At 40.1% G+C, this 27,877-nt stretch overlaps 1 protein-coding gene across 2 annotated transcripts in view; it reads left to right on the top strand.

Annotated features, from left to right (window-relative positions):
* The window catches only part of RNGTT (RNA guanylyltransferase and 5'-phosphatase), a 326,422-nt gene that overhangs the window by 29,195 nt on the left and 269,350 nt on the right, over positions 1-27,877 (top strand). For both annotated transcript variants that reach the window (XM_002714574.6, XM_089332916.1), the window contains exons 5-8: positions 11,536-11,611; positions 13,658-13,898; positions 20,856-20,965; positions 22,032-22,133. In XM_002714574.6, the coding sequence (XP_002714620.1) occupies positions 11,536-11,611; positions 13,658-13,898; positions 20,856-20,965; positions 22,032-22,133 (529 nt within the window). The remainder of the gene's footprint in view (positions 1-11,535; positions 11,612-13,657; positions 13,899-20,855; positions 20,966-22,031; positions 22,134-27,877) is intronic.

Below are 27,877 nucleotides of genomic sequence, written 5' to 3' on the forward strand. Positions count from 1 at the left end.
CTCATTAATTATCATTGCTGAGGTTTTTTTTTTTTTTTATTTTATTTTATTCTCTTCCTCCTCTTAGAAAAATTTTTTGGGGGGCTGTTTTATAGCAAATCACACATATCTTGTCATTTCATCAAAGATGTTTCAGTATACATGTTTAACTGACATGTTTTTTTTTTAAAAGAATTATTACTTATTTATTTTTTTAAAAGATTTATTTATTTACTTGAAAGTCAGAGTTACACAGAGAGAGAACCATCACAGAGTGAACCATCCACTGGTTCACTCCCCAGATGGACACAATGGCCAGAGCTGTGCCGATCCAAAGCCAAGAGCTAAGAGCTTTTTTCCATATCTCCCATGCGGGTGCAGGGGCCCAAGGACTTGGGCCATCTTGTACTGCTTTCCCAGGCCATAGCAGAGAGCTGGATTGGAAGAGGAGCAGCTGGGACTTGAACTGGTGCCCATATGGGATGCCAGCACTGCAGGTGACAGCTTTACCCACCACACCGCAATGCCAGTCCCTAGGTATTTATTTGAAAGCAATAGTTACAGAGAAAGAAGGAGAAAGAGAGAAGTAGAGAGTAAGAACGAGGGAGAGAGATCTATTCTCTGTCTGGTGGTTCACTCCCCAAATGGCGGCAAGACTGGAGCTGGGCCAGGCTGAAGCCAGGAACCTGGAACTCCATCCAGATCTCCCTCCTACATGGGTGTCAAGGACCCAAACATTTTGAGCCACTTCCCTCTGCTTTCCTGGGAGCATTTGCAGGGAGCTGAATCATAAGTGGAGCATTCCTGACTCAAAACGGGATGCCAGTATCTGTGGTGGTGGTTTAACCTGCTGGCTGTGCCACAATGTTGGCCCCAGATTTCTGGGTTTTATGTAATCATTATACCAAACAGAATAGTTATGAGTTCCTAATGTCATCAAAACCTAATCTAGTTTTAGATTTCCTCAAATATCTGAAATATGTTTTTTTTTTTTCCTTTTTAAAGATTCATTTATTTTATTTGAAAGGCAGTGGTTCAGAGAGGCAGAAACACAGAAAGAGGTCTTCCATCTGCTGGTTCACTCCCCAGATGGCCACAATGGCTGGAACTGTGCTGATCCAAAGCCAGGAGCTAGCAGCTTCTTCCTGGTCTCCCACGTGGTGCAGGGGCCCAAGGACTTAGGCCATCATATACTGCCTTCCCAGGCCATAGCAGAGAGCTGGATCAGAAGTGGAGCAGCTGGGGCTAGAACTGGTGCCCATTTAGGATGCCAGCACTGCAGGTGGCAGCTTTACCCGTATGCCACAGCGCCGGCCCCAAATATGTCTTTTTTAAGTTAGTTTTTAAGACTCATATGGGCTGTAGACGTTGTCACAGGGGCAGTTCAACCTGCTCTGCCATATCATAGGCTCGCCCCTCTCTATTCTTTTGACATCACCAATTTATTGGTGAAATTGGGTTATTGTCCTATAAAACATTCCACATTTTGGATTATCTGACTGCTTCCTCATGGTATCAGTTAACTTGTTCCTTTACCTCCTAAATGTCCTTTTAATTAGTTTAATCGAGAGATGTAACTGGATTCAGTTTTACTATTTAGACAAGAATACTTCATGGTCGATAGTGTGTACTTCCTTTCACACTCACCAAAAGCATATAATGCCTGGTTGTCCCACTTTGAGTGTTCGTTCAAGCTTGATTGCTTGTTTGGAGCATCCGGGACTCGAACTGATGCCCATATGGGATGCTGGCACTGCAGGTGGTGGCTTTACCTGCTGTGCCACAGCTCCGGCCCCCATAAAGTGCTCTTTGACTTAATGATCTCAGCATCCATTGATGATTGTTGCCTGGAACCAGTATTTCATTAGGGGTTACAGAATAGTGATTTTTTTTTTTAGTGTATTAGTTTGAATTCTTTGGTAAAGAGTATTCCTTCTCAAAAATTTGGTTATCCTGAAGTACAGTTTGTACTGGAAAAGCAAATTAAATATATATATTTAAAGATTTATTTATTCATTTGAAAGAGTTACAGTGGGGGATAGACAGAGATAGAGGGAGAGATCTTTGATCTGCTGGTTCATTTCCCAGGCTCCAAAGGCTTGGGCTACACTAGGTGGAAGCCAGGAGCAGGAGCTTCATCTGGGTCTCTCATGTGGATGACAGGTCCAAGTACTCAGGCCATCTTCTGCTGCTTTCAGGCCATAGCAGAGAGCTGGATTAGAAGTGGAGCAGCTGGGACTCGAACCGGCGCCCACTTGAGATGTGGGTGTCTCAGGCGGCAGATCCATCTGCTACAATGTGATGCTGGCCACTGAATTAAATATTTGATTGTTTCCTTTTATTTCCTGATTTCAGAATAATGAGTTGATATTTTAGCAGTCTTCAGTGGTGACTAATTCATTTTATTTTTGGAGTGTCCATGTACTCATGAATTTTATATAGTTAATGTATTTAAGTTAATTGCAGTTAATATTTATTTTGATGAGCAAGTTGGTCTGTGCTCTGCCAGTGGGAACCAATGCAGATTGGTTTTGGTATTACCCCATCAGTGTTTGATGAATTTCATGTTTTCTGGCAAAAGATGCTTTTCCAGGCTTGGAATCAGTTATTTCTCCATGAAATCTTGTTCCTTAAGTGGAAAATAGTTTTTAGAGATAATCTTGGTGTTGAGTGTAGCCTATAATTAAAGACATGATCATTTTTACAGTTAAACAAGAATATAATCACATTAAGTGGGAAAAATATACTGTATAATGCCACATCTCAGGTTGTTTGTCCCTAAATGTTTTAGCAAAATACTTTATCATTTTTCAGAGCTTTATTTCAGATAATAATTAGGAAGAGAGATTATGGAGCTGGTGTGCATTTGTTTGCATGTGCAGAAATAAACTGTTTTGAGAGTAAACTTTGTTTTGAAACTTACTTATTTGAATGGCAGAGTTACAGAGAGAGAGGGAGAGGCAGAGAGAGATCTTCCATCTGTGGTTTACTTCCCAAATGGCTGCAATGGTTGGGGCTAGGCCAGGCCAAAGCCAGGATCTCTCATGTGGGTGGCAGGGGCCCATACATGCTAGCCATCTTCCAGTACTTTCTCTGGCATATAAGCAAGGAGCTGGATTGGAAGTGGGATGCTGGTACTGTAGGTGGCAATTTAACCTGTTGTGCCATAGTGCTGGTCCCAAGGGTGAGGCTTTTGTAGAGTGGAAAAATTTAAAATCTGTTTTATGTTAGAAAAGAGCCAACTTCTTTTTGAATGGTAGATTGTATAATAAATGTATGGCATAACTCTTAACTCTAATTATTTTAGATGTTACCTGTTTACACATAGGTGTGGCAGAATGTGAGCATATATTTCCACGAGGAGCATGTTATATTTTGGTAAAAAAAAATCTCCTTTGATTTAATAAAAATATTTAAGATACTTGGCACTTAATAGCTTTGTTTGTTTGTTTGTTTTTTTGACAGGCAGAGTAGACAGTGAGAGAGAGAGAGAGAGAGAAAGGTCTTCCTTTGCCGTTGGTTCACCCTCCAATGGCCGCCACGGCTGGCGCGCTGCGGCTGGCACACTGCGCTGATCTGATGGCAGGAGCCAGGTGCTTCTCCTGGTCTCCCATGGGGTGCAGGGCCCAAGTTCTTGGGTCATCCTCCACTGCACTCCCTGGCCACAGCAGAGAGCTGACCTGGAAGAGGGGCAACCAGGACAGAATCTGGCACCCCGACCGGGACTAGAACCTGGTGTGCGGGTGCTGCAAGGCGGAGGATTAGCCTAGTGAGCCGCAGCGCCAGCCCCTTAATAGCTTCTTACTGTTCATTCGGTTTCTTCTCTGTCATTGTTTTTTTGGACCTGAGTGTCTGGGCCTTGGCACTTCTGGACTGAACTGGGTGAGGGGCCTTTCTGTGCACTGAAATGTTTGAAAGCATCCCTGGCCAGCACTGTGGCATAGTAGGAGAAGCCTCCATCTGCCTTGCCAGTGTCCACGGGGCACCAGTTCATGTCCTGGCTGCTCTTCTTCTGATCCAGCTTTCTGCTATGACCTGGAAAAGCAGTGGAAGATGGCCCAAGCACTTGGGCCCCTGCACCTGGGAGACTTGGAGGGAGGTTCTGGCTCCTGGCTTCAGATTAACCCAGCTCTTGCCATTCTAGCCATTTGGGGAGTGAGCCAGTGGATGGAAGATGTTTTGTGTGCTCTCTCGCTCTCTTGCTCTCTCTCTCTCTCTGTGTCTCTCTTTCTCTGGCTGTAGCTCTGCCTCTCAAATAAATAAATACATTTTTTTTTTTTTTCAAAAAAGTATCCCTGGCCTGCATGTGTTACGGATTTCTCTTTAGTTGTAACAAAATCACCTCCCTCCGTACATTGTGTATGTCCCCTTGTGGGACTCTGATTTACACTGATCAGTTAAATTTTTTAGCTCTAAAAGTTTATCTGGGTAGTGAGAGAGAAGTTAAAAACATTGGGGCTGGCACTGTGGGATAGTAAGTTATTCCTCTACCTGTGGTGCCAGCATCCCATGTGGGCGCTGGTTCTAGACCCAGCTGCTCCTCTTCCAATCCAGCTCTCTCTTATGGCCTGGGAAAACAGTAGAAGATGGCCCAAGTCCTTGGGCCCCTGCACCTACATGGGAGACATGGAAGAAGCTCCTGGCTCCTGGCTTCGGATAGGCCTGCCTCCGGCCATTGTGGCCATTTGGGAGTGAACCAGCAGAAGGAAGACGTTTCTGTCTCTACCTCTCAAATAAATAAATAAATTCTTAAAAAAATTAAAAATTTTGATACCAGGCTGTATTGAAAAAAGGTACATTGCCATTAGCTCTTTATAAGCCATCTCTTGTAGTTTATACTTACATATATCGTATGTGTATTTGTATAGTTGTATCTCATCCCTCTTTTCTTTTTTAAAGAACTATTTTTATATATTTGAAAGGTGGAGTGAGAAAGAGGAAGAGACAGAGAAAGAGATCTTCCATCCACTGGTTTACTCCACAAATGCCCACTATGGTCAGGGCTGGTCCAGGCTGAAGCCAGGAGCCTAGAACTATATCTGGATCTCCCACGTAGGTGGCAGGGGCACCCACCCTGGACCATTCTGCTTTCCCAGGTGCATTAATAAGGAGCTAGATTGGAACCAGAGCAGCCAGGAGTTTAACCAGCATTTCTGAATGAGATGTTGGCATTGCAGGTGGCAGCAGCTTAACCTGCTGCACCACAGTGCTTGTCCTGGTGTCTTTTAATTTTACTTTAAATGTCATATAAATTTATTTCATTATATTGGTTCACCTAGAAATTGAAGACAGATCTGAATAAAAATTTCCCTTGAAATAGATAAATGAACTGATCTTCAGATATGAACTGTTTTATTTGCCACTAGGTGGACCCATTCTCATAATGAAATGAAGAAAACTAAATACCTTTTTTTTTTAAACATTGGAGATATACCTAAGCTTGTATTACTTTTTAATATCAAATATGGAGTCTTTCACATTTTTCTGTAGAATTTGTTTTGATGAACGTTTCCTAAGTTTATAGCCCTTATTTTACATTAAGAATCAAGTCATCCATTAATATTTTGAAGTATAATTGAACAATAAGAGTAAAACTTCATGTATCTTCATATTATGGAGTATTAACAGAATTTGTACTTTGCTTAAAAAATATTTGCACGGGCCAGCATTGTGGCATAGCAGATTGAGCTTGCCGCCTGCGATGCTGCTTTCTGTGTGAGCTCTGATTTGCGTCTCTGCCATTCTGCTTCTGATCCACCTCCCTGCTAATGTGCCTGGAAAAGCAGTGGAAGATGGCCAAGTGCTTGGGCCTCTGTCATCCATGTGGGAGACCTGGTGGAGTTTGGGCTCCTGGCTTGGATTCATTCCAGCCCTGGCTGTTGTGGCTGTTTGGGAAGTGAACCAGCAGATGGACAATCTCTTTCTGTCTCTTCCTCTCTCTAATTCTGCCTTTCAAATAAATCAATCTTTTAAAAAGTTTTGGATATTTGTTGAGAGACAGAGAGGGCTAGAACTGCCATTTAGTAGCTCACACCCCAAATGCCAGAAGAGCTGAGACTAAAACCAGGAGCAGAGAAATCAGTCTGGGTCTCCCACATGGGTGGAAGGGACTCAACTACTTGAACCATCACTTGCTGCCTCCCAGGGTGTACATTAGCAGGAAGCTGGAATTGGGAGCAGAGCAAAGACTCAAACCTAGGCACCCTAATATGAGATGACAGTGTTCCATCCTGGTGTCTTAACTGCTGGGCTGAATGCCTGCTTCACTTGCTTAAATTACGTGCTTTAACATGACTTATTACTTAACTGGCAATTCTTTCCTTTTCATGAAAAGTTCATCTTGCTTGAGTAAAAATTTGGATACGAAGCAGTTGTGTTTTAGGTGAGAAACATCATAAGTTGAAATATTTGTTGCTTAAATTGATTTGAGGGGCCAGCACTGTGACATAATGGGTTAGAGTCCCAGCCTGCAGCGCTGGCATCCCATGTGGGCACCGGTTCGAGTCCCGGCAGCTCCTCTTCCAGTCCAGCTCTCTGCTATGGCCTGGGAAAGCAGTGGAGGATGGCTTAGGTCCTTGGGCCCCTGTGCCCACTAGCAGGAGACCCAGAGGAAGCTCCTGGCTCCTGGCTTCAGATTAGCTCAGCTCTGGCCATTGGGGTCATTTGGGAGTGAACCAGTGGAATGGAGGACTCTCTGGCTCTGCTTCTCTCTGTAACTCTTTCAAATAAATAAAATAAATATTAAAAAAAATTGATTTGAAATATAAGGTAGAAGGGACATTTACATTTTGGGTTAAGGTACATATTGAAATAAATCTGCATTCAGTAAACACCTTTGTGTGATTTTTTTTGAGGTGCCTCTTTTAAAACAACAGAGATAATGGAGTTTATAAAATTTTATGATCACTGTTGTAAGGAGTATTTTTCTCTTCAAAGCTGGTTTCTGTTTTTCAACTCGTCCCTTCAAACTTCATTTCAGTTCTATCATTTCTCTTATTGCCAACCATTGTGATTTAATTAGGACTTCCTCCTTACCCGTAAATATTGCCTAGGCCTCTCTTGGTAAACAGCACGTCCTTTCCTCCCTAAAAGCTACAGCACCTCACACTTTCCTTTTGATTTGCTGCCCTGCTTCCATTCCTCAGCTGGCTTTGTAAGAACGGGTCCCGTTTATTCCGGTTCACTTCATTGCACTCTGGAGTCCTCCCTGAGCACTGTGGCTTTCAGTTGTGATCATTATGCGACATTTCAACAGTTGAAACACAGATGTGGACACTTCCTCTTTTCTTGGTGACTGTGTTTTCTGTTCTCTTAAGCCCATTCTCCATCTTTTTGATGATTTCTCCCCCCACCCCCTGCTGCTAGTTCCTGAAAGATGGATTTTTTCCCCTTCAATTCCATTGCTAAGTTTCCTTCTCTTACTTTACGTATCTTTTCTCGGCAATGCTGTGCACATCCACAGACCCCTTTTACAGTTGTCTTTTTCTCTCAATCTTGACAGATATTTCTACCTTGGAAGGAAAATTTCCCCTTTAATCTCTGAAGATTCATTGGAATAAACTGACAGATTAAACAAGAGAAAGGCACGCAAATTTACTAACATGCAAAAGGGGCAAAAAGTCACAGTACAGTATGATTACCCCTTAACCCAACAAGATTTTTTTTGCCCCTCTTCATTTTCTTAAGCTACATTTAGCATTACTGCCTTATCACACCCTATGCTCTGACCATTCTGACTTATTAATAGTTTGCCACATGTCCTTTTTATACATGTGTTTACATTTTCATAGCTTATTATAAGTCTGTGTTCCTTTGTATCCTTTCTTGAGGTTGTTCATTAACTAAAGTTTTTATTCTAAATGTTAGTGATTGAGATGGGTGTTCAGAGTGATATTTAAAATACCTATGTCCCAAATTGGAGTACTCTGGTTCAATTCCTGGCTCTGGCTCCTGACTCCAGCTTTCTGCTGATGCAGACTCTTGAAAGGCAATGATGAAGGTTCAGCTGTTGTGGGCATTTGGGGAGTGAAACAGGGGAGGATCTCTCATATTCTATCTCTGTCTCACACACAAAAAAAATAAGTTAAAAATTAGTGATCATTTAATTACACTGTTTATATAGAAATAAGTGATTTGGTTCAGTTGATAGTAATTTTCAAATTTTTTTTTATTTGCAGAAAGCTTTTTTTTGTAAAGAAATCTTACTTTAATACGGAAACAAGATGAAAGTGATGTTTCATTGGTATTTTTTGTGTCAAATTGATAACATTGATTTTTGATAAAGTTAGTTGCTGTACTGTGTTCCACTCTTTATCTATGAGTAGTATTCACTCTATGACTATAGCACCTGTTCTTACTCATTTACCTGTGATGAACGTTTGGGATATTTGCAGTTTTGGGCTGTTACCATTAAAGTTGGTGGGGACATTTGTCTTTTTGTTGCTGTGGTCATTCATCGTTAAGTACAAGCCTAAGTATAGATACGTGGTTTTATTTTTTTGAGTAAATAACTAGGATTAGAATATCTGGGTCACTTAATGCAAGTGTATATCTAACTTTTAAATAAACCACCAAATTGTTCTCTGAAGTGCCTGTGCTATTTTCATCACAAACTCCTGATATGGTCAGTTTTTTAAATTTTAGCCATTCTAATGTGTAATGGTAGGATGCCATTGTGGTTTTAATTAGCCTTTTCCTGATAATTAAAGATGTTAAACATCTCTTCATGTATTTTTTGGCCTTGCATATATGTTATTTTTTGTAAAGCCTCTGTTCAAATATTTTGCTAACTTTTTAAAACAACTAGGTTGTCTTACTGAGTGCCAAGTATTATTTATATGTTCTTGATAAAAATCCTTTGCCAGATATATTTATTGTGAATATTTTCTGTGGCTGACCCTGTTGATTTTTAAAGAGAATTTTTTTATAAGTTTATTTGAAAGATAAAGTGAGAGAGAGAGGGAGAGGGAGAGAGAGATCTTCCATCTGCTGGTTCACTCCGCAGATGACTGCAATGGCCTTGGCTATTGCTAAACTGATGCCAGGAGCCAAAAAACCCCATCATGGTATCCACAAGGGCGGCAGGGGCCCAAGTACTTGGTCTGTTTTCTGCTGCTTTCCCTGGAGCATTAGCAGGAAGCTGGATCAGAAGTGGAGTATCCTGGACTCCAAGTAGAACGCTGATATGGGATGCTGGCATCATAAACTGCAGCTTAACCCACTGTACCACAGTGCAGGCTCCTAATTTATTTATTTTGAAGATTTCTTTATTTATTTGAAAGGCAGAATTACAGAGAGGCAGAGGCAGAGAGAGAGAAGTCTTCCATCACCTGGTTCACTCCCCAGATGGCCGCAATGGCCGGAGCTGTGCTGATCAGAAGCCAGGAGCCAGGAGCTTCTTCCAGGTCTCCCTCCTTGGGGTAGCATCCCAAGGACTTGGGCCATCTTCTGCTGCTTTCCCAGGCCATAGCACAGAGCTGGATTGGAAGTGGAGCAGCTTGGACTTGAACTGGTGCCCATATGGGATGCTGGCACTTTAGGCGGTAGCTTTACCTGCTATACCACAGTGCTGGCCCCCCCTTATTTTATTTTATATTTTATGAGACAGTGGCAAGGCATAACTCCCCCCCCCCTTTTTTTTTTAAAGATTTTATTTATTTATTTGAGAGGTAGAGTTATAGACAGTGAGAGGGAGAGACAGAGAGAGAGGTCTTCCTTCCATTGGTTCACTCCCCAGATGGCCACAATGGCTGGAGCTGTGCTGATCAGAAGCCAGGAGCTCAGATGCTTCCTCCTGGTCTCCCATGCAGGTGCAGAGGCCCAAAGACTTGGGCCATCTTCTGCTTTCCCAGGCCATAGCAGAGAGCTGGATTGGAAGAGGAGCATCTGGGACTAGAACTGGCACCATATGGGATGCCAGTACCGTGAGCAGAGGATTAACCTACTGTACAATGGCGCCAGCCCCCCCCCCCCAATTTTATTTATTTTTATTTTATTTATTGTTTTTATTTGACAGATAGAGTTAGACAGTGAGAGAAAGAGACAGAGAGAAAGGTCTTCCTTCCATTGGTTCGCTCCCCAAATGGCTGTAGCAGCCAGCACTGCACCGATCCGAAGCCAGGAGCCAGGTGCTTCCTCCTGGTCTCCCATGCGGGTGGGTGCAGGACCCAAGCACTTGGGCCATCCTCCACTGTACTCCCGGGCCACAGCAGGGAGCTGGACTGGAAGAGGAGCAGCCGGGACTAGAACCCCGCCCCCCAATTTTATTTTTAAAGTTTATTTATTTATTTGAAAGGCAAAGTGACAGAGAACACATGCGGGGGTGGGGTGGAGAGGGAGGTATCTCATTGGTTGATTACTGAAATGCTTGCAAAAGCTGTGACTAGGCTAGGCTGAAACCAGGAGCCAGGAAGTCATTCTTGGTCTCTTGTGTGGCTGGCAGGGACCCAAGTACTTGAGCAGTCATCTGCTGCCTTCCAGTGTATGCATTGACAGGAAGCTGGACTTGGAAGCAGAGGCAGGACTCTGATATTGGGAGTGGGTGTCTCAAACAGCATCTTAACTGCCAAATGCCTGCCCATAAACATTTACTTGAAAAATTATAAGCTAGTGTAAAGATATAGTCTTTTGGTTTCTTGAGAACTGTTGAGTAGTTTTATTTTTATTGCACTATATACCCTTCAATTAATATGTAGCCAGTCGCTGTGGTTGATTATATTCAATTAGTATCCACCCTTAGAGGAATTGATGCTTCCATTCCTTTTTTGTTCTGCTTTAGTTTCTGGATTCATTCATTCATTCATTCATTCATTTATAATTAGAGAGGCAGAAAGAAAAAGAGGGAAAAGGAGAGTAGGAGAGAGAGATCTCCAATTCATTGGTTTACTACCCAAATGCCTACAGTGACCAGGGCCAAGCCAGGGTTGATCTAGGGTTAAAATGGGGAGCAGGAACACAATTTAGATCCCCCCTGTGGTGGCAAGGATCTACTCACTTAAGCTGTCACCTGCTGCCTTTCAGGTCTGCACTGTGGGAAGCTGGAATCAGGAGCTGGAGCTGGGAATCTAGAAATTCCAGTATGGGATATGGGCATCTTAACTGCCACTCCAAATACCTGCTCCTGGATTTTAAAAAATGTGATTAGACTAAGTTGCCAGTATGTGCCTTTGTTTATAGGGAGGACTGGAAAATTTATGCAGAGCTTGTGGATTAGAAGTATTTATGTGTGTGTCCTTTTGAGTTGTGACTTTGGTGAAATACCTTCTTATTTGAAATGCTTGGAATCTTTAAGTTAAAACTTAAAGAGAAATCTTTAGACAGTTGAGAGTTTTTAACCGATAAACCAATACATTACATTTAAACTTCTAGCTAGTAATATTAGATTCTAAACAAGTTAAACTGACAAGTTACTAAACTATGAGAAGCTGTTTCGAGATTAAAAAATGTGATTATTTTATAAGATGATTGAAATGTTTTGACTGCAGTTTGGGATTTTAAGGTAAAATGTGGCCTTTCAATGATTTATCAATTTTAAACCAAAGCTGCTTTATTTTCTAGGCGTTCATTGCACCCATGGTTTCAATCGTACTGGCTTCCTCATATGTGCCTTTTTGGTGGAGAAAATGGATTGGAGGTATTTGTATCTTGTTATAATGGAAGAACATATGTTTAGTAATTGTTAAAAAATTTACTGATGTTGTAGTTTTAGCATTTTATATTGTTTTTTTATTTTTAAAGATTTATTTATTTATTTGAAAGTCTGAGTTACAGAGAGAGGAGAGGCAGAGAGAGAGAGAGAGAGAGGTCTTCCATCTGATGGTTCACTCCCCAACTGGCCGCAATGGCCGAAACTGTGCAGATCCAAAGCCAGGAGCCAGGTGCTTCTTCTGGGTCTCCCATGCAGGTGCAAGGGCCCAAGGACTTGGGCCATCTTCCACTGCTTTCCCAGGCCATAGCAGAGAGCTGGATCAAAAGTGGAGCATCTGAGACTTGGACTGGTGCCCATATGGGATGCCAGTGCTTCAGGCCAGGGCGTTAACCCACTGCACCACAGTGCTGGCCCCTTATATTGTTTTAAAAGATAATTTTATAATTTTAAAATTATTTATTTGATAAATAGAGACTGAGAGAGAGAGAGAGAGAGAGAACAAACTCCTGCCTGCTGGTTTACTTCCCAAATGCCCACAGCAGTTGGAACAGGGTCTGGTTGAAGCTGAAGACTGGGAACTCAGTCCAGATCTCTCATATGGGTGGCAGGGACCCAGCAACTTGAGCCGTCATCTGCTGCATCCCAGGGAGCACATTAGCAGGAGGGTGAATGAGGAGAGGAGCCAGGACTGAACCCAGGCACAGTGATATGGGACGTGGATGTGCCAACCAGTGTCTTAACTGCTAGGCCAAACACCTGCCCTATAATATTGCCAAGTTCTTGGTGAATTCATAATTAATATGATGGTTTTCATTTTAGATATGGTCTTTAGAACGCTGATACTGGGGTTTTGTATTAGGTAGCACTTCTTTCGTGTGCTTAAAGAGTCCTTTACTGTCTGAAATTTTTTTCACATTGTCCAGAATTGTCAGACAAATTCTCCCAGTATTTTGTATTTGTATTCAGCTTTGGAAGTCACTAGTGCTGTTCATTTCCATTTTAATAGTGTCTTTTTTTTTTTTTTTAAATAACCATTGAGAACAAAGCAAAGCTTATAATGAGATACACAGAAGTATTTTGGGGATGAGGTTACTCTATATAAACTAGTCAGCATGATCCTACTTAGCATTTTGTGAAGTGCATTTTTAGATCCTGGGAAATTATAACCTTAAAATTCCTGAGAAAATGGGACATTACTAAGTTTTTTAATTGACTGTGGGTCATTGTTTATGTTTACCAAGGCTTGTACACAGTAGCTCCTTTCTGGATATAATAAGCTGGAGTCAACATATGATCATACATCTTCCAGTTTGTGTGTCCTTAGTGTATGTTTGCCTGTCTGTCCACTCTCTGTTTCTCTCTCTCTCTCCTTACTTATTTGAAAGGCGGAGTAGAGAGAGAAACAGAGATCTTACATCTGCAAGTTCGGTCCCCAAATGGCTGCAATGGCTTAAGAAGCCAGGAGCCTGGAATTCCATTCAAGTCTGCCATGTGGGTGGCAGGGCTCAAGTACTTGGATTGGAAGTGGAGCAGCCAGGACTCATATGGGATGCCAGTGTTGGCAGGTGGCAGTTTAGCTTGCTGTTTTACAGTACCAGCTGCATGCCCTTTCTAGCCCTGAGATGTGGTATATAGTAACCCAGGTCTCTGTGTCATTCTCAGCCGATGCTTAGCCTGGCCCAGATGACTTTAGTGCCTGGGTCTGTTGGAAGTTCCTGCAAAACCAAAAAAACCCGAAAACAAAACAAACAAAAAAACCTGTTCTTTTAAGGCTTTGAATTCTCCTTCACGGATCCTATCCGTTTTCTGCTATATACCTGTGGCAGTTTACGAATTACCAGTCTATGTCATGTTAAAATTGTTTGAGAATGAATTTATCCCTTCAAAGATTGATTGCCTTGAGATTGAGAAGCATAGTTTGTCCATTTTATAAACCTGAATTATACTTTCTATCGCTCCTTCAGTGTAATAAATATATTTTGACAAACACATAAATGGAGGAAGAAATTGCATGCTCTTTGTTTTCCATAGTATCGAAGCAGCAGTTGCTACTTTTGCCCAAGCCAGACCACCAGGAATCTATAAGGAGGATTATTTGAAGGAACTTTTTCGTCGTTATGGTGATATAGAAGAAGCACCACCCCCACCTCTATTGCCAGATTGGTGTTTTGAAGATGATGAAGATGAAGATGAGGAAGAGGATGGAAAAAAGGAATCGGAACCTGGGTCGAGTACTTCCTTTGGCAAAAGGAGAAAAGAACGGTTAAAACTGGTAATGCTAAAAAAAAATGTATAATAGTCTTTGTCTTCTGCAAGCTTATTGAGAGTGATGAAAATGGAATGTTGACTGTGTTTCTTTAGCTAGGTTTATAGAGTTGTTTCATTCTGGCTTGCTTTGCTCTCTCTATCTCTCTTTATTTTCTTGAAGGAACATTTTTGAGTACTTTCTTTCTATTCTTTTATTTATTTGAAAGTCAGAATTACAGAGAGAGAGTGAGGGAGAGACAGATCTTCTATCCACTGGTTCACTCTCCAGTGGCTGCAAAGGCCAGGGCTGCACTGCTACTTGGGTGCAGGCACCCAAGAACTTGGGCCATTTTCCGCTGCTTTCCCAGGGTCATCAGCAGGGAGCTGGATCAGAAATGGAACAGCTGGTATTTGAACTGGAGTCTGGATGGCCTCCATTCTGGCTTCCGAGACCAGATGAGATTGGGCACGTGCAGGGTGTATGGCTGTAGACCCTATTCTAGCTATCTAAAGATTCTCGACAGTCTCGAGCCTGTCTTTTTGAAGAGGAAAACTGCAATTAGGTGAATGCATCTGGTTCTGTTTCTGAGGTAAATCAACTCCTAGACATTATTAGATTGAGAATTTATTATTTCTTTATAAAATATGATGAAGTTGCCTCTCAATATCTAGTGAGGATTTTTACCATTACTTTACAAATGTCACCGTTACAGTAATTTTACATATGAATCTTGCTCTTCCTAGTACCAATATAGTGGTATTTTCATACTTTCTATAAAGTTGACTATGAAGACTCTCACTTCCTCTCCAGCCAAGCTTAATTGGTCTTCTAGATATAAAAGACAATGAAAATATTAGAGTTTATGGCCTTTTTTGGGGGGACAGGAGAGCTGTTAAAAGGAAAAGTATGCACATAGTGTTTGGTGTAAGCCAAAGAGGAAGGTTAGGGCAAGTGTAGAGGAAAAGAAGTGCAGTCACCACAGCTCATGTATCAGGAGGCAGAGGCAGGGAAGAAAACGCCTTCAATGTTTTATGTGGATCAGGTAATACAGCTAGTTTGGGTTTTTAAAAGAAGTTCCTTTTTGAAAAACATTGTTTTATTTGTACTTATACATTTCCAACTTCAAGAGTAAGGCCACTGAAAATTATAATAACTTTGAAATAGGGAAACAGTTTTAAAAATGACTGACTTTTTGAATATAATTATTATTTAAATCTGATTATTATTCCTTAGATTGAGATATCTGAAATTACTGAATCACATACCTAGAAAAATAACAATCTTATTTTAAGGAAAGTTGAATAAATAGCAATACCATAAAATCTAGATGATTACCCTCTGTGACATTATTTTTATAAGTGATTGCAATTATATTTTTTAAGAGCAATATTAATCAGGAACATAATACCTAAATGCATTGAATTGTGATACAATGTTTGATTCTGTCAAAGTTTAAAAGAGTGAATTATTGTTTTTGTTTTTTTCAATGGAATGAACATTAAAGAAGACCCTTTTATATTATCAAGTGCCATTAAATTGCTATAGTTCCAAATGAACTCCAGCAATATTAAGAGAAAGACAGCCAAGATGAGCATTCTTTTTAGACAATACAGGAATCTTAGAACCTTTGGTTTCATTTACCTCTTCCTGCCTTTTTTGATTCTGTATGTTTTAATTCTCTATATGTTTTAAACCCTTTAAGACATTATTATTATTTTATACATATAAATAATATTCATGAGATATATGCTTTCTTGGTGTTCTTTTCATCTTTCATCTGTTTTTGTGGTTTCACTTGTAGTCATTTTTCTTCTAACTGAAGCACTCCTATGATTTTTCCTTTAATGTGGGTTTCCTGTGACACATTCTTTTAGTGTTCTTGTGAAAAATGTCTTTTTTTTTATGTCATTCTGAAGTGTGTTTCTGCTAGGCATAAAAACCTGGTGTTTGGCAGTTACTTTTTTTTTTTTTTAGCACTTTGAAGATACCATTCCATAATCCATTTCTGTCAGAAGCCAGCTGTATTACTGCTTTTTTGATGGTAGGGTGTTCTATTTTATTTTTTAACAGTTTCACTGTTGCATTGCTACTTGTGGTTCTCTTTGTATTTACCCTCCTTTGTATCTGTAGATGTTCTTAAATCTGACTGGCTTTTATTTTTTATTTTTTGTAGTAGTTTTAGACATATCTTTTTTTTTTTAAATAAAGATTTTATTTATTTATTTGAGAGGTAGAATTACAGGCAGAGAGGAAGAGACAGAGAGAGAGGTCTTCCATCTGCTGGTTCACTCCCCAAATGGCCACAATAGCCGGAGCTGGGCCAATCTGAAGCCAGGAGCCAGGAGCATCTTCTGGGTCTCCCATGCGGGTGCAGGGGCCCAAGGACTTGGGCCATCTTCTACTGCTTTCCCAGGCCACAGCAGAGAGCCGGATAGGAAGGTGAGCAGCCAGGTCTCGAAGCGGTGCCCATATGGGATGCCGGCACTGCAGGCGGAGGCTTAGCCTATTGCAGCACAGTGCCAGCCCTGGCTATTTTTTCAAATATTGTTTCAGATCTGTTATTTTCTCTCTTCGTCTGGGGATCTGCTTCACCCAAGAGCCTTTTTTTTTTTAAGCTATCTTTTACTCCTTTCTTTTATTTTCCATCTTTTGATGCATGTGTAGCAATATATCCTTCAATAGATGAAGGTTGAAAGGTTTTATTAGTTTGGGCTCTTTGGTTGCAAGCAGCAGAAATTAACTCAGATTATCTTAAATAATAAGAGGGAATTTGTTATGAGCAAGTGGATAGAACCAAACACAGGCATATAAGGCCAGATTTCGGAACAATACTGGATCCTGGACCTGGAAAATTATGAGGACCTAGTTTCTGCTTTTTATTGATTTTCCATCTCTGCTCTTTTCCTTTTGTTTGTATTAGTCTTCTCACTGTCTGTGTCTCTCAGTACTGGCTCTTCCTGATTATTTGTATGCCTGAGAGATTATGACTGTTCCCAAAGCTTCAAAGCCTATAATTAAAAAAAAAAAAGATTTATTTGTTTTGAAAGTCAGAGTTAACAGAAAGAAAGAAAAGTAGGGAGGGAGGCAGGGAGAGACAGAGAGAAAGAGGGAGGGAGGGAGGAGGAGAAGAAGAAGGAGAGAGAGGTGGATATGGATGGATATCGAGATCTTCCATCCTCTGGTTCACTACCCAGATGGCTGCAATGATCAGTGCTTGGCCAGGCTGAAGACAGGAGCCAGGAGCTTCATCTGGGTCTCATGTGGGTGTCAGGGACCCATTTGCTTTCGCCATCCTCTACTGCTTTTCCTAGGCCATTATTAGGGAGCTTGATTGGAAGTGGAGCAGCCAGGACATGAACTGGTGCCTACATGGGATGCTGGCTTCGCAGGCAGTCGTCTTACTGCCACAATGCTGGCCCCCAAAACCTGTGCTATTACAATTTTAGCCACATGAAGAGACTAACTGGCTTTCTGAGAATTCCACTTCCGGATTACCAGGAGAGAGAATATGACAGAGTCAAACTGAGCTATGGGTTCGTTCATGCTCCTAGCAGCTTTGGATGTTATCTTGTAACGTCGTATAACATGGCTTATAGGGCACTGTCTTAATGGGTGAGGAGGGCAGCTCTTGCTGAGTGGTATGGCCAAATAAAGTTAGTCTAAATGGAAGAGGTCTGGAAAGAGGTTAGGAAAGCAGTGAGGATGTAGAATAGATTATAATACCCCTATTGGACTTGGGCAGTGGGAGAATAAATAGTTTTAAGAGAGAACCGATCTCTCTGAGAGAGCTAGATTTTAGTTAAGACACAGGGTACCGGGTATTCAAGAAAAAGGTTGATGTTATAGGGGAAGGTTATTTTGATTTTTCTTTTTTTCAAAAACTAAAATGGTAATTTGTTGAAAAGTAAAAACATCAGTGACTTTAAAATTCAGTTACAGTATGTTTGAAAAGAGTTTCCAACTCTAGACATTGCTGTTTATAATTGAGAATTAGTGATCTTTCTTGTAGTTATAGCCTAATTCCAGAGGAAACTATTATAATGACATTAACAGCAAAATGTGAAAGTCTGAAGTTACAAAATACTGCCCACATATAAAGTACATCATACTTACTGTCTTTATTGGACTGATTGCTACCTTTCTTTTTGCTTAAACTTTATTTCAGAAGAAAACAGAAGAAGCTAAAAAAGGTAAAGAAGTTGACGTATTGTAGGAAAGACTAAGGAAGAAGAAAAATAAATAGATGATAGATATTTACTGTGTGGTTGGTTTTATCTTTCATAACCAAACTCAGTAGTTAAATCTGTACTCATGCTCAATTTTTATTTGTTCTGTAAAATTAGAAATAGCTTGTTCAACTATACTTATTAAAATATTTCTGTGATAGTATTGTGGGAAAGACTTGGAATGTTGATCATGTTTCCTGTGTATTATTAACTTAGTTAAAAAAGAAGTAATGTTTACATTTTAGAATGAACTTATGCTAAACTTGCTTTATTTTGCTCATGTTAGAAGTTATTTTTTTACTTTGCTTAAGAAATACATCTTCCTGGACTGGTTTTATGGCATAGCAGGTAAAGCTGCCACCTGCAACATCAGCATTCTGTGTGGCCGCTGGTTCCTGACCTGGCTGCTCCACTTCTGACCCAGCTCCCTGCTAATGGCCTAGGAAAAACAGCAAAAGATGGCCCAACTGTTTGGGCCCCTGGTACCCATGTGGGAAACCTGGAAGTAGCTCTTGGTCCCTGGCTCTTGGCTTTAGCTTGGTTTAGCACTGCCAGTTGGACCATCTGGATGGAAGATCTCTGTTTCTTTCTGTAACTCTGATTTCAAATAAATAAATCAAAAACAAAAAAAAGTAATATGTGTTCCTAAATGAAGCTGGATACCTTCTTCATGTAAAACTAGAAAAAAAATTTTCTGTGCTATCAATACCTTCAGGATAAAGATGCTATTGTATTACTGAATGTTATCTTGTAAATTAACATATGTAAGATATAACTTATAAGAATACTGAAATTAGGCCGGCGCCGCGGCTCACTAGGCTAATCCTCTGCCTAGCGGCGCCGGCACACCGGGTTCTAGTCCTGGTCGGGGCGCTGGATTCTGTCCCGGTTGCCCCTCTTCCAGGCCAGCTCTCTGCTGTGGCCAGGGAGTGCAGTGGAGGATGGCCCAAGTGCTTGGGCCCTGCACCCCATGGGAGACCAGGAGAAGCACCTGGCTCCTGGCTCCTGCCATCGGATCAGCGCGGTGCGCCGGCCGCAGCGCGCCGGCCACGGTAGCCATTGGAGGGTGAACCAACGGCAAAGGAAGACCTTTCTTTCTGTCTCTCTCTCTCACTGTCCACTCTGCCTGTCAAAAAAAAAAAAAAAATACTGAAATTAAATTAATATTCTTAATAACTAAATAGGAAACAAACCTCAAGTACATGATTCAACTTTTCTTTAAGAATACCTTTTCCCTGGGTCCACAGAAGGTTAGGCTGCCATTTTGTGACACCAGCATCCCTTATCAGATTGTTAGTTTGAGTCCCTGCTGCCCTGCTTCTAATTCAGCTCCCTGTTAATGTGCCTAGGAAGGCAACAGAAGATGTTCCAAGTACTTGGGCCCCTGCCACCCACCTGAAAGACCTGGATACAGTTCTAGGATTCTGCCTTTGGCCTAGACCAGCTCTGGCAGATGGAGCCATTTGGGGAGTGAACCAGTGGATGGAAGATCTCTCTTGGTCATTTCACCTTTGAAATAAATAAATAAATGAATAAACCTTTTTATTTTATTTTATTTTATTTATTTTTGACAAGCAGAGTGGACAGTGACATCTAGAATTATCTTACAGATTTTTCTTGAGACTGATGTCAGCTCTCTTAAGGACTGAAAAGCAGTTGTGACATTAATCTAAATTATTTTTCTGGTCTTTAAAATTTCCAAGAGTGTTCTTTGTTATTTTGCTGTATATTTTTCTATCTGCTTTACTTCTCTGGGATATTTCAAAAATACACTTGCTATAAAAATACAGTAAGGTACTTCAGGTAGTTCTGATTTCAAGAATTCAGACTCAAAATTCAGTCATGACTAATCCTTAGTTTTATGTTGATATAGCCAATGATTGTGGCTTAGCCACTTTGAATACTGTTAGACTCATATTCTAGTTTACAAAATTACTGTCCTCTTAATAGCCATATTCTGCCAATGACTCATCCCTTCCTTCCCCATTGGTGAATGGTATAATGTAGATCTGGGTTCAGCTTCTGTCTTTTACCACTTGAATAAACAGTTAAATCAGGGCCCGTGCTGTGGCGCAGTGGGTTAAAGCCCTGGCCTGAAGCGCAGGCACCCTATATGGACGCTGGTTCTAGTCCTGGCTGTTCTTCTTCCAATCCAGCTCTCTGCTGTGGCCTGGGATAACAGTAAAAGATGGCCCAAGTGCTTGGGCCCCTGCACCCGCATGGGAGACCTGGAGGAGGCTCCTAGCTCGTAGCTTTGGATTGGCACAGCTCTGGCTGTTTCGGCCATCTGGGGAGTGAACCAGTGGATGGAAGACCTCTCTCTCTCTCTCTCTACCTCTCTCTGTAACTCTTTAAAAAAAAAACCAGATGAAATCTTTATGCCTTATTCAGTCATCTGTGAAGTAAATATAATATAATATAGAATGTACTTTACAGGTACTAGGGATTAGAGACTGTTTATAAAATCTCTGGCTCCCAGTACGTGATAGATAACTATTGCTTTCAGCTTACTGAGCAGTACCCATAGAGAGTTTTGGCAACATGATGTAGATACTGTGCTATCTATGTACATTGATGGATAAAGGAAAACTACTGTAAAATCCCAGCAGAGTTTATAGAACCTCTTGGAGTGGATCATTTCTGTCTCATATATTGACTTGCTCAGATTTGCAAAATCAATAAATTTATCTTTTAGTTGTCTTTTTGTAAATGGTTTAGGTTCTAATAAAATATTTTTCTTTTCCCTTTTTTTAAGGGTGCTATTTTCTTGGAAGGTATAACTGTGAAAGGTGTAACTCAAGTAACAACTCAACCAAAGCTAGGAGAGGTACAGCAGAAGTGTCATCAATTCTGTGGCTGGGAAGGGTAATAAATGTTTTAAAATTTTAAATAAAACTTATTCTTACTTTGCAACACTTAAAAGTATGTGAAAATTGACACAGGACTTGCTTTTTGTTTTTAAGATAATTATGTTAATGACTATACAGTTAAGTCAAAATTAGGTGACTCACATGTCTTTCTAAAGCAACTGCAAATTTTTGTTGTCTCTAGTATTTTTTTGGTCATTGATTCTGCTGCTGATTAATGTTTGGGCTGGTCTTATCAATTTATTAAGGGGTTGAGGAATAAAACTTGAGTGTGCCTCATTTTCCAGATTTTCTGTGATTAGAAGGCTGGGAAAAATCAGCTTTATATTTTCTGCTCCTTTCTGTGACTTGACAGAATTTATCAGACGTTTTATGGGAGTGGACTTGAGAGATTCCACTTCTGTTATTTTATGTTCTCACGTCTTGGTCTGTGATTATTTCTGTTGATCATTACAAGTATCTGACAAAAAATTGTAATACAGAAAAATTCCCAAGATAAATTCCTAGTTTGTAGAACTTTTATTATTGGTACATACAGATCAGATAACCAACTAGAAATAACTTTAAGTACAAGATTTAAGATAATGAAAATACTGATTTTAATGTTGTGTGGAATCCTTGCCAGTGTATCTTAATCTTCACCTTAATTTTTTTCTGTTATTGCTGCCACTTTTGGGCTTCTTTCCCAGTACAGTGAAGTTGGTAGTATCATGCTGGAGAAATATGGGGTCTATAATAATAATAATAATAATGCAAGCCAAGATATAAATTTCTTCTTGAGGTAAAGACTTGTAAACATACTACTTTAGCATTTAAATCATACATACTAATATTTTGAAGTTATTTCAATAATTATAGTGTAAGTGGCAATTTAGAACCCTGTTAATTTACATGCTAAAATGTTAAGAACTTATAAGCTCTAGTTAGTATTTTTGTGAAAGCTGATATTAACCCAGTTGACATTAATTTCACGATGAATGCATGACTCATCTGAGATTGGTTTAAGACATGTATTGTTTTATGTGAATACCAGCCATGATAGTAATAAAATGTTCTTCTTTAAGGTCTGGATTCCCTGGAGCACAGCCCGTTTCCATGGACAAGCAAAATATTAGACTTTTAGAGCAGAAGCCATATAAAGTAAGCTGGAAAGCAGATGGTACTCGGTGAGTTAGACTTCTAAAAAAATTATACAAATAACCCTAATGCTTGAAGAATATTGCTTTGTTGTTAGGGAAGGTTTGCACTCTTGGGAGTGTGAATTTCTGACTTGAATAGCAAAATAAGTATGTTTCAAAAACTTGTATAACTTTTGTTTTACTAGTATTCTAAGTTATTTAATATAGTCATCTCTTAATTCTGCTAAATTTTTGCTTTTAGAGTTTTCTTAATTTGACATAAATGTATACTGGGTGCTACGGTTGGGAGTATTTTATCTTAATAATATTGTAGCTTTGAATGTATCTGCTGTCCACTGCTTTATTTTTAAATTAATTTATTATTTATTTGTTTATTCATTAGTTATTTGAAGGGCAGAGTGTCATAGAGGGTCAGAGAGGAGAGATCAAGAGATTGAGATCTTCCTTTTGCTGATTCACTCACCAAACCAGCTGGAGCTGGGCCAGTCCAAACCCAGGAACCTGAGGTCCTTCTAGATTTCCCACATGGGTGGCAGGAACCCAAGTTCTTGGGCCATCATTTGCTGCCTCCCAGTTGTGTTAGCGGAAACCTAGATTGGAAGGGGGGGAGAGAGAGAGAGAGAGAGAATATGAATCTTTCATCTCCTTGTTCATTCTCCAAATGTCTGCAACAATGAGGGATGGGCCATGCTGAAGCAACTCAGTTGGGTCTCCTGTGTGGATGATGGAACCCAAGAACTTATGCCATCATCACCTGACTGCTTTTGGTTGTATTTTAAAATCTCTAAGCTTAATTAATATAAAAAGAAATGGGTCCAATGCTGTGACACAGCGGGTTAAGCCATGGCCTGCAGAGCCATCATCCTTCTGGGTGCTGGTTCAAATCCTGGCTACTTAAATTCTGATTGAGATTCCTGCTAATGTACCTGGGAAAGCAGCAGAAGATGGCTTCAGCCCCTTTTTCTATGTGGGAGACCTGGAAGAAGCTTCTAGAAGCACCTGGCTTTGGCACACCTCCGACCATTTTGGCCAATTGGGAAGTGAACCAGTGGATGGAAGATCTCACTCCCCTTCTCTCTGTAACTCTGTCTTTCAAATAAATAAATAAACCGTTAAAAAAAATAAAAGAAACTTGTCATTTGGAATTATGTCAGGCTTGCAGAAAGTTCCAAAATGCCTTTTACCCAGAGATTGACTAAATGTTAACATCTAACATAGCTGCAGTATGATGATCAAAATCAAGAAATTAGCACTGATATTTTAACATTATCTAATTAGTGGCCTTATTCAAATTTCACCAGATGTCTTACCAATATCTCACTTCTGGTTCAGAATCTAGTCCAGGATTACATAGTGTTCTAGATTATCACGTGTTTTCTTTTATTTTGGAATAATTCTTTAGGTTTTCTTTTATAACTTTAACTAGTACTGACCCCTTATCTTTTAGCCTCTTTCTCAAATTGAATTTGTCTGATGTTTCCTCACAACTCAGGTTATATATTTTGTAAAGAACATCACAGAAGTAATGTTCTGTGTCATTTCAGGAGGCTCATAGTGGAGAATTGTCCCATTACTGGTGACGTTAGCTTTGATCTCTGGTAAAGTTGTTATCTGCCATATTTATGTATGATAAAGTTACTATTTTTCCCTTTGTACTTAAGAATCTTGTGGGGGAGACACCCTGAGACTTGTAAATATTCTGTTTCATGTCATACTTTCCCCTAGAATTTTAACATTTATTGAGGATTCATGCCTGAAATATATACGAGTACTACTGTAATGTTTGTGAAGTAGAGAATAATGGAATGCAACTGTAAGGAAGAACTTTCTTTTCTCCTTCACTTATTCATTTATTCATTCATTCAGCATGGACTTATGGATTTATATTGTATTCTCTGTGTTACAGTATATGCTAGTATTTAATGACTCTTGCTCAAAATTTCTCAGATTTGGCCATTGTGAGCCCTTATCAAGTGACTCCTGTCTTTCTGGCATCTCCTCATTATTTTTTAAACAATCACTCTTTCTGACACCCCCAGATGTTCCAGGCTTATCTTATTTCTGGGTACCACGCGGGCTCATTAGCACTGGGCAATCATTGCTTACAGGCCCTCTGGCACACCTGTATCGGTTTCTGTGTCTCTTTGGGTGTATGTGTGTATGTGTATAGCTGAGTATGTTGTGCAGTTTTTCAGTCGTGAGTTTGGACTTATACTTCCAAAGCACAGGATTTAATCAAGTCTTTGTCCTTTCCTATTTGTATCTCTTCTCTGTGACAATGAGGAAATTGTTTTTCATTATCCACAGTAGTCACTATGTTACACATAGTATAGTTTTAGAATTGCTGTCCCAAACTCCTATGAGAAGCTCACTTGGGTAGAGTATAATATGTGTGTACAGTTGGTCTGACATTAGTGTTAGTCAAAGTACTATGTTCGAATCTTTCTTAGATTTTCTATCTCCTTCTGCCAGACCCTTCAGTGTGGTTATGTTTCATTAATAGTTTCTGATTGTATTCTGAGTTCATTCTCCTGTTTTGATTTACATTTTATTTTTTGAGTATGTGCAATATAAACATGGTTCTAAAAATCAAAACTATACAAAATGGTTTCTCTGAGGAATGTTACTCTCTCTTCCCAGTCTCCTGTATTTTCATTCTGTTCTTGCCTATCCCCTGCAGGTAACCAATCTCTTTAGTTTGCTGGTTTGTCTTTCCCATGCTTCTTTTTATTCTGTTGAGCTGATAAACGTATAATTTTCCTTTTCCCTTTTCTTACAGGAGAGGTGTCGTACTCTGTAGAACTGAATAGTCTTACACTTGCTTTTTTTCATTTCATAGTGTATTTTAGAAATCACTGCATCCCACTTCCCCGTTATCTTTCTCATTCTTTTTTAAGGTGAAAAGTACTCGTGTGTCCATGTTTTATTCAGCCACTCTCGGGCAGGCAGTTGGGTTGTTCCTGGTGTTTCGCCATTACAAATGGTGCTGCAGTGAAAACCTTGCACCCAGTTCCCTCTTACATTGTTGAAGGTGTAACTTCAACGTAGATTTCTAGAAGGAAGGATTGCTGAACTAAAGGCTATTTAAATATTAAGTTTAATAGGTATTGCCAAATTCTGCTCCAAGAGGGTAATAAAGATTGTATTCTCACAGGCAGTACGTGAGGATACCTCTACCGTCATGATCTTGCTAACAGAGTAGTTTGTTGGGTGTTAGATTTTCACCAGCCTAAGTGAGAAATGATACCTCAGTAGAGTTTTAATTATGTCATTGCTTATAGGCCCTCTGTAAGGTTGAACATTATTTTTATACTCATTTTATGCTGCTTGTATTTTTTTGGAATTATATGACCTTGCCTCTTTCAATTTTGTCTTTTGTCTTTGTTCTTTTTTTTTCCCCCAAGATTTATTTATTTACCTGAAAGTCAGAATTACAGAAGTAGGGAGGGGAAGAGACAGAGAGAGAGAGAGGTCTCCCATCTACTGGTTCATTTCCCAAATGGCCACAACAGCTGGGGTGGGGCAGGGCTGGAGCCAGGAGCTTCTTCCGGGTCCCCCACATGTAGTAGGGGCCAAACACTTGGACCATCTTCCATTGCCTTTCCAGGCCATTAGCACGGAGCTGGATTGAAAGTGGAGCATCCAGGACTTGAACTGGCACCCATATGGGAGGCTGGCATTGCAGGTGGCAGCTTAACCTAGTATGCCACAACACCAAACCCTGTTTTTGTTTTTATTGCAGTGTAACATTTTATTATTTTTATGAAGTCAAATTTATTAATCTCTATTGCCTCTGGGTTTTAAATGATTGTTACAAGGCCTTTCCTAATACCGAGATTGAGATTGAAGAATGAATTCTCTCATATTTGCTCTAGTATTTGTATGGTTTGATTTTTTTTTTAATCTAGAGTACTTTCAGATTATAGGTAATCTAGCATTTCCATACATTTTGAAACTTCTTTCTGTAATTATTATTTCATTATCATTGTTAGTTTGCGGTGAATAATTAGTGTCTGATGAAAATAGATAAAAATGAATTCAATTTTGAATGAAGAATATCTCCTAAGTCGTGATAGTTCACCTGGACTTGTGTCATTCTGATAATGGGCATCTTGCCTTGTATACTGGATGCTAATATGTAAAAGACTTATTTAAAATTTATTATTTATCAGTGTTTATTTGCTATTTCTTTGTTGTATTCTTTTTTATAACAATAGAAGGTTTTGAGAGGAATTAAAGGAAGGCTTAGCATCTTTAATTCTAATCCACAGGATTCTGACTTAACTTTGCTAAGTATGATGGTGGGTGTACAAATATTTTATATTGTACATGCTATTTTTCTACTTCTCAAATGCACTTTGATTTTTTTCCTATCATCAAGAGTGTGCATTCCTTCTTGCTCTTCTTTTCTGTAACTCAGCCTATATCTAGATAATAAAGCCTCTAGCATAATCTGCCCACCCCCTTTTAAATCTGTTTATTCTCGTGTTAGGAAGGCAGAAGGGGATACTGGCAACGTGGCATAGCTGTTAAGCCACTGCCTGTAATGCCAGCATCCCATATTGGCACCTGTTTGTGCCCATCTACCCTGCTTCTGATCTAGCTCCCTGCTAATGTGATGGGAAAACAGTAGAAGATGGCCCGAGTGCTTGGGCCCCCACCACCCATGTGGGGGACCCAGATGAAGTTTCAGGCTCCTGGATTAGTCCTGGCCCATCATGATTGTTTTAACCATTTAGGGAGTTAGCCAATGGATGGAAGATGTCTGTCTTTCTCTGTTTAGTTCTGCCTTTGAAATAAATAAATGCATCTTTACAAAAAAAAAAAAAAAAGGAAAAGATAGATAGAGGGACATGCACACATACACACCAGAGATTGCAGGGAGAGGGGGGAGGAAGAAAGAAATCTTTCATCTACTGGGTCATTCTTCCAATGCCTGACACAGCCAGGGCTGGGCCAGGCTGAACCCAGGATCCTGGAAGTCAGTGTGGGTCTCACATAGTTGGCAGAAATCCAGGTACTTGAATCATCACCTATTGCCTCTCTAAGGTGTGCATTAGCAAGAAGCTGGGTTGAAAGTGGTGGTGGGCCTGGATCATAGGGACTTTGATATGGAATGCAAGTATCCCAAGTGGTGTCTTAACCTCTGTGGCAGAAGTCTGGCCCCAGTTCAATTTTTGGTTCCACCTGTTCTCATATTGCTTTTTTTTTTTTTTTTTTTGCCTTTTAAAGATATATTTATTTATTTGAAAAGCAGACTTACAGAGAGAGAGAGAGAATATCTTCAATCCAGTGTTTCATTCCCTAAATGGCCACAATGCCTAGGGCTGGGCAGGGCTAAAGCCAGGAGCCAGGAGTTTCTTTCTGGTCTTCCACATGGGTGGCAGGGGCCCAAGCACTTGGGTCATCCTCTGCTGCTTTCCAGGCCATTAGTAAGGAACTGGAAAGGAAGAAGCAGCCTGGATTCCAACCAGCAACTTAACCCACTGCACCATGACACTGGCCTCCCTCATGTTGATTTTTAAAGAGAAAAAGACATCTTTCTTCTAATGATAAAATCTGAACAGTACCTTCGGAACATCAGAGAACTTTCTTAGAAAATGTACGCTGGCACTTAATGGTGCTTTGTGTTTTAGTCTTTTTATGCTGCTTTAGGAAAGTACCTGAGCTAGGTCATTTCTAAAGAACAGAAATTTATTTTCTCACAGTTCTAAAGGCTTTACTTGCTAAGCCACAGCACCAGCCCCCCTTCTCCATGTTTTGAGTTCAAG

The sequence above is a fragment of the Oryctolagus cuniculus genome, chromosome 5, assembly GCF_051225735.1.
Source record: "Oryctolagus cuniculus isolate XC-2025 breed Fujian yellow rabbit chromosome 5, ASM5122573v1, whole genome shotgun sequence".
In the NCBI taxonomy this organism is placed as follows: domain Eukaryota; kingdom Metazoa; phylum Chordata; class Mammalia; order Lagomorpha; family Leporidae; genus Oryctolagus; species Oryctolagus cuniculus.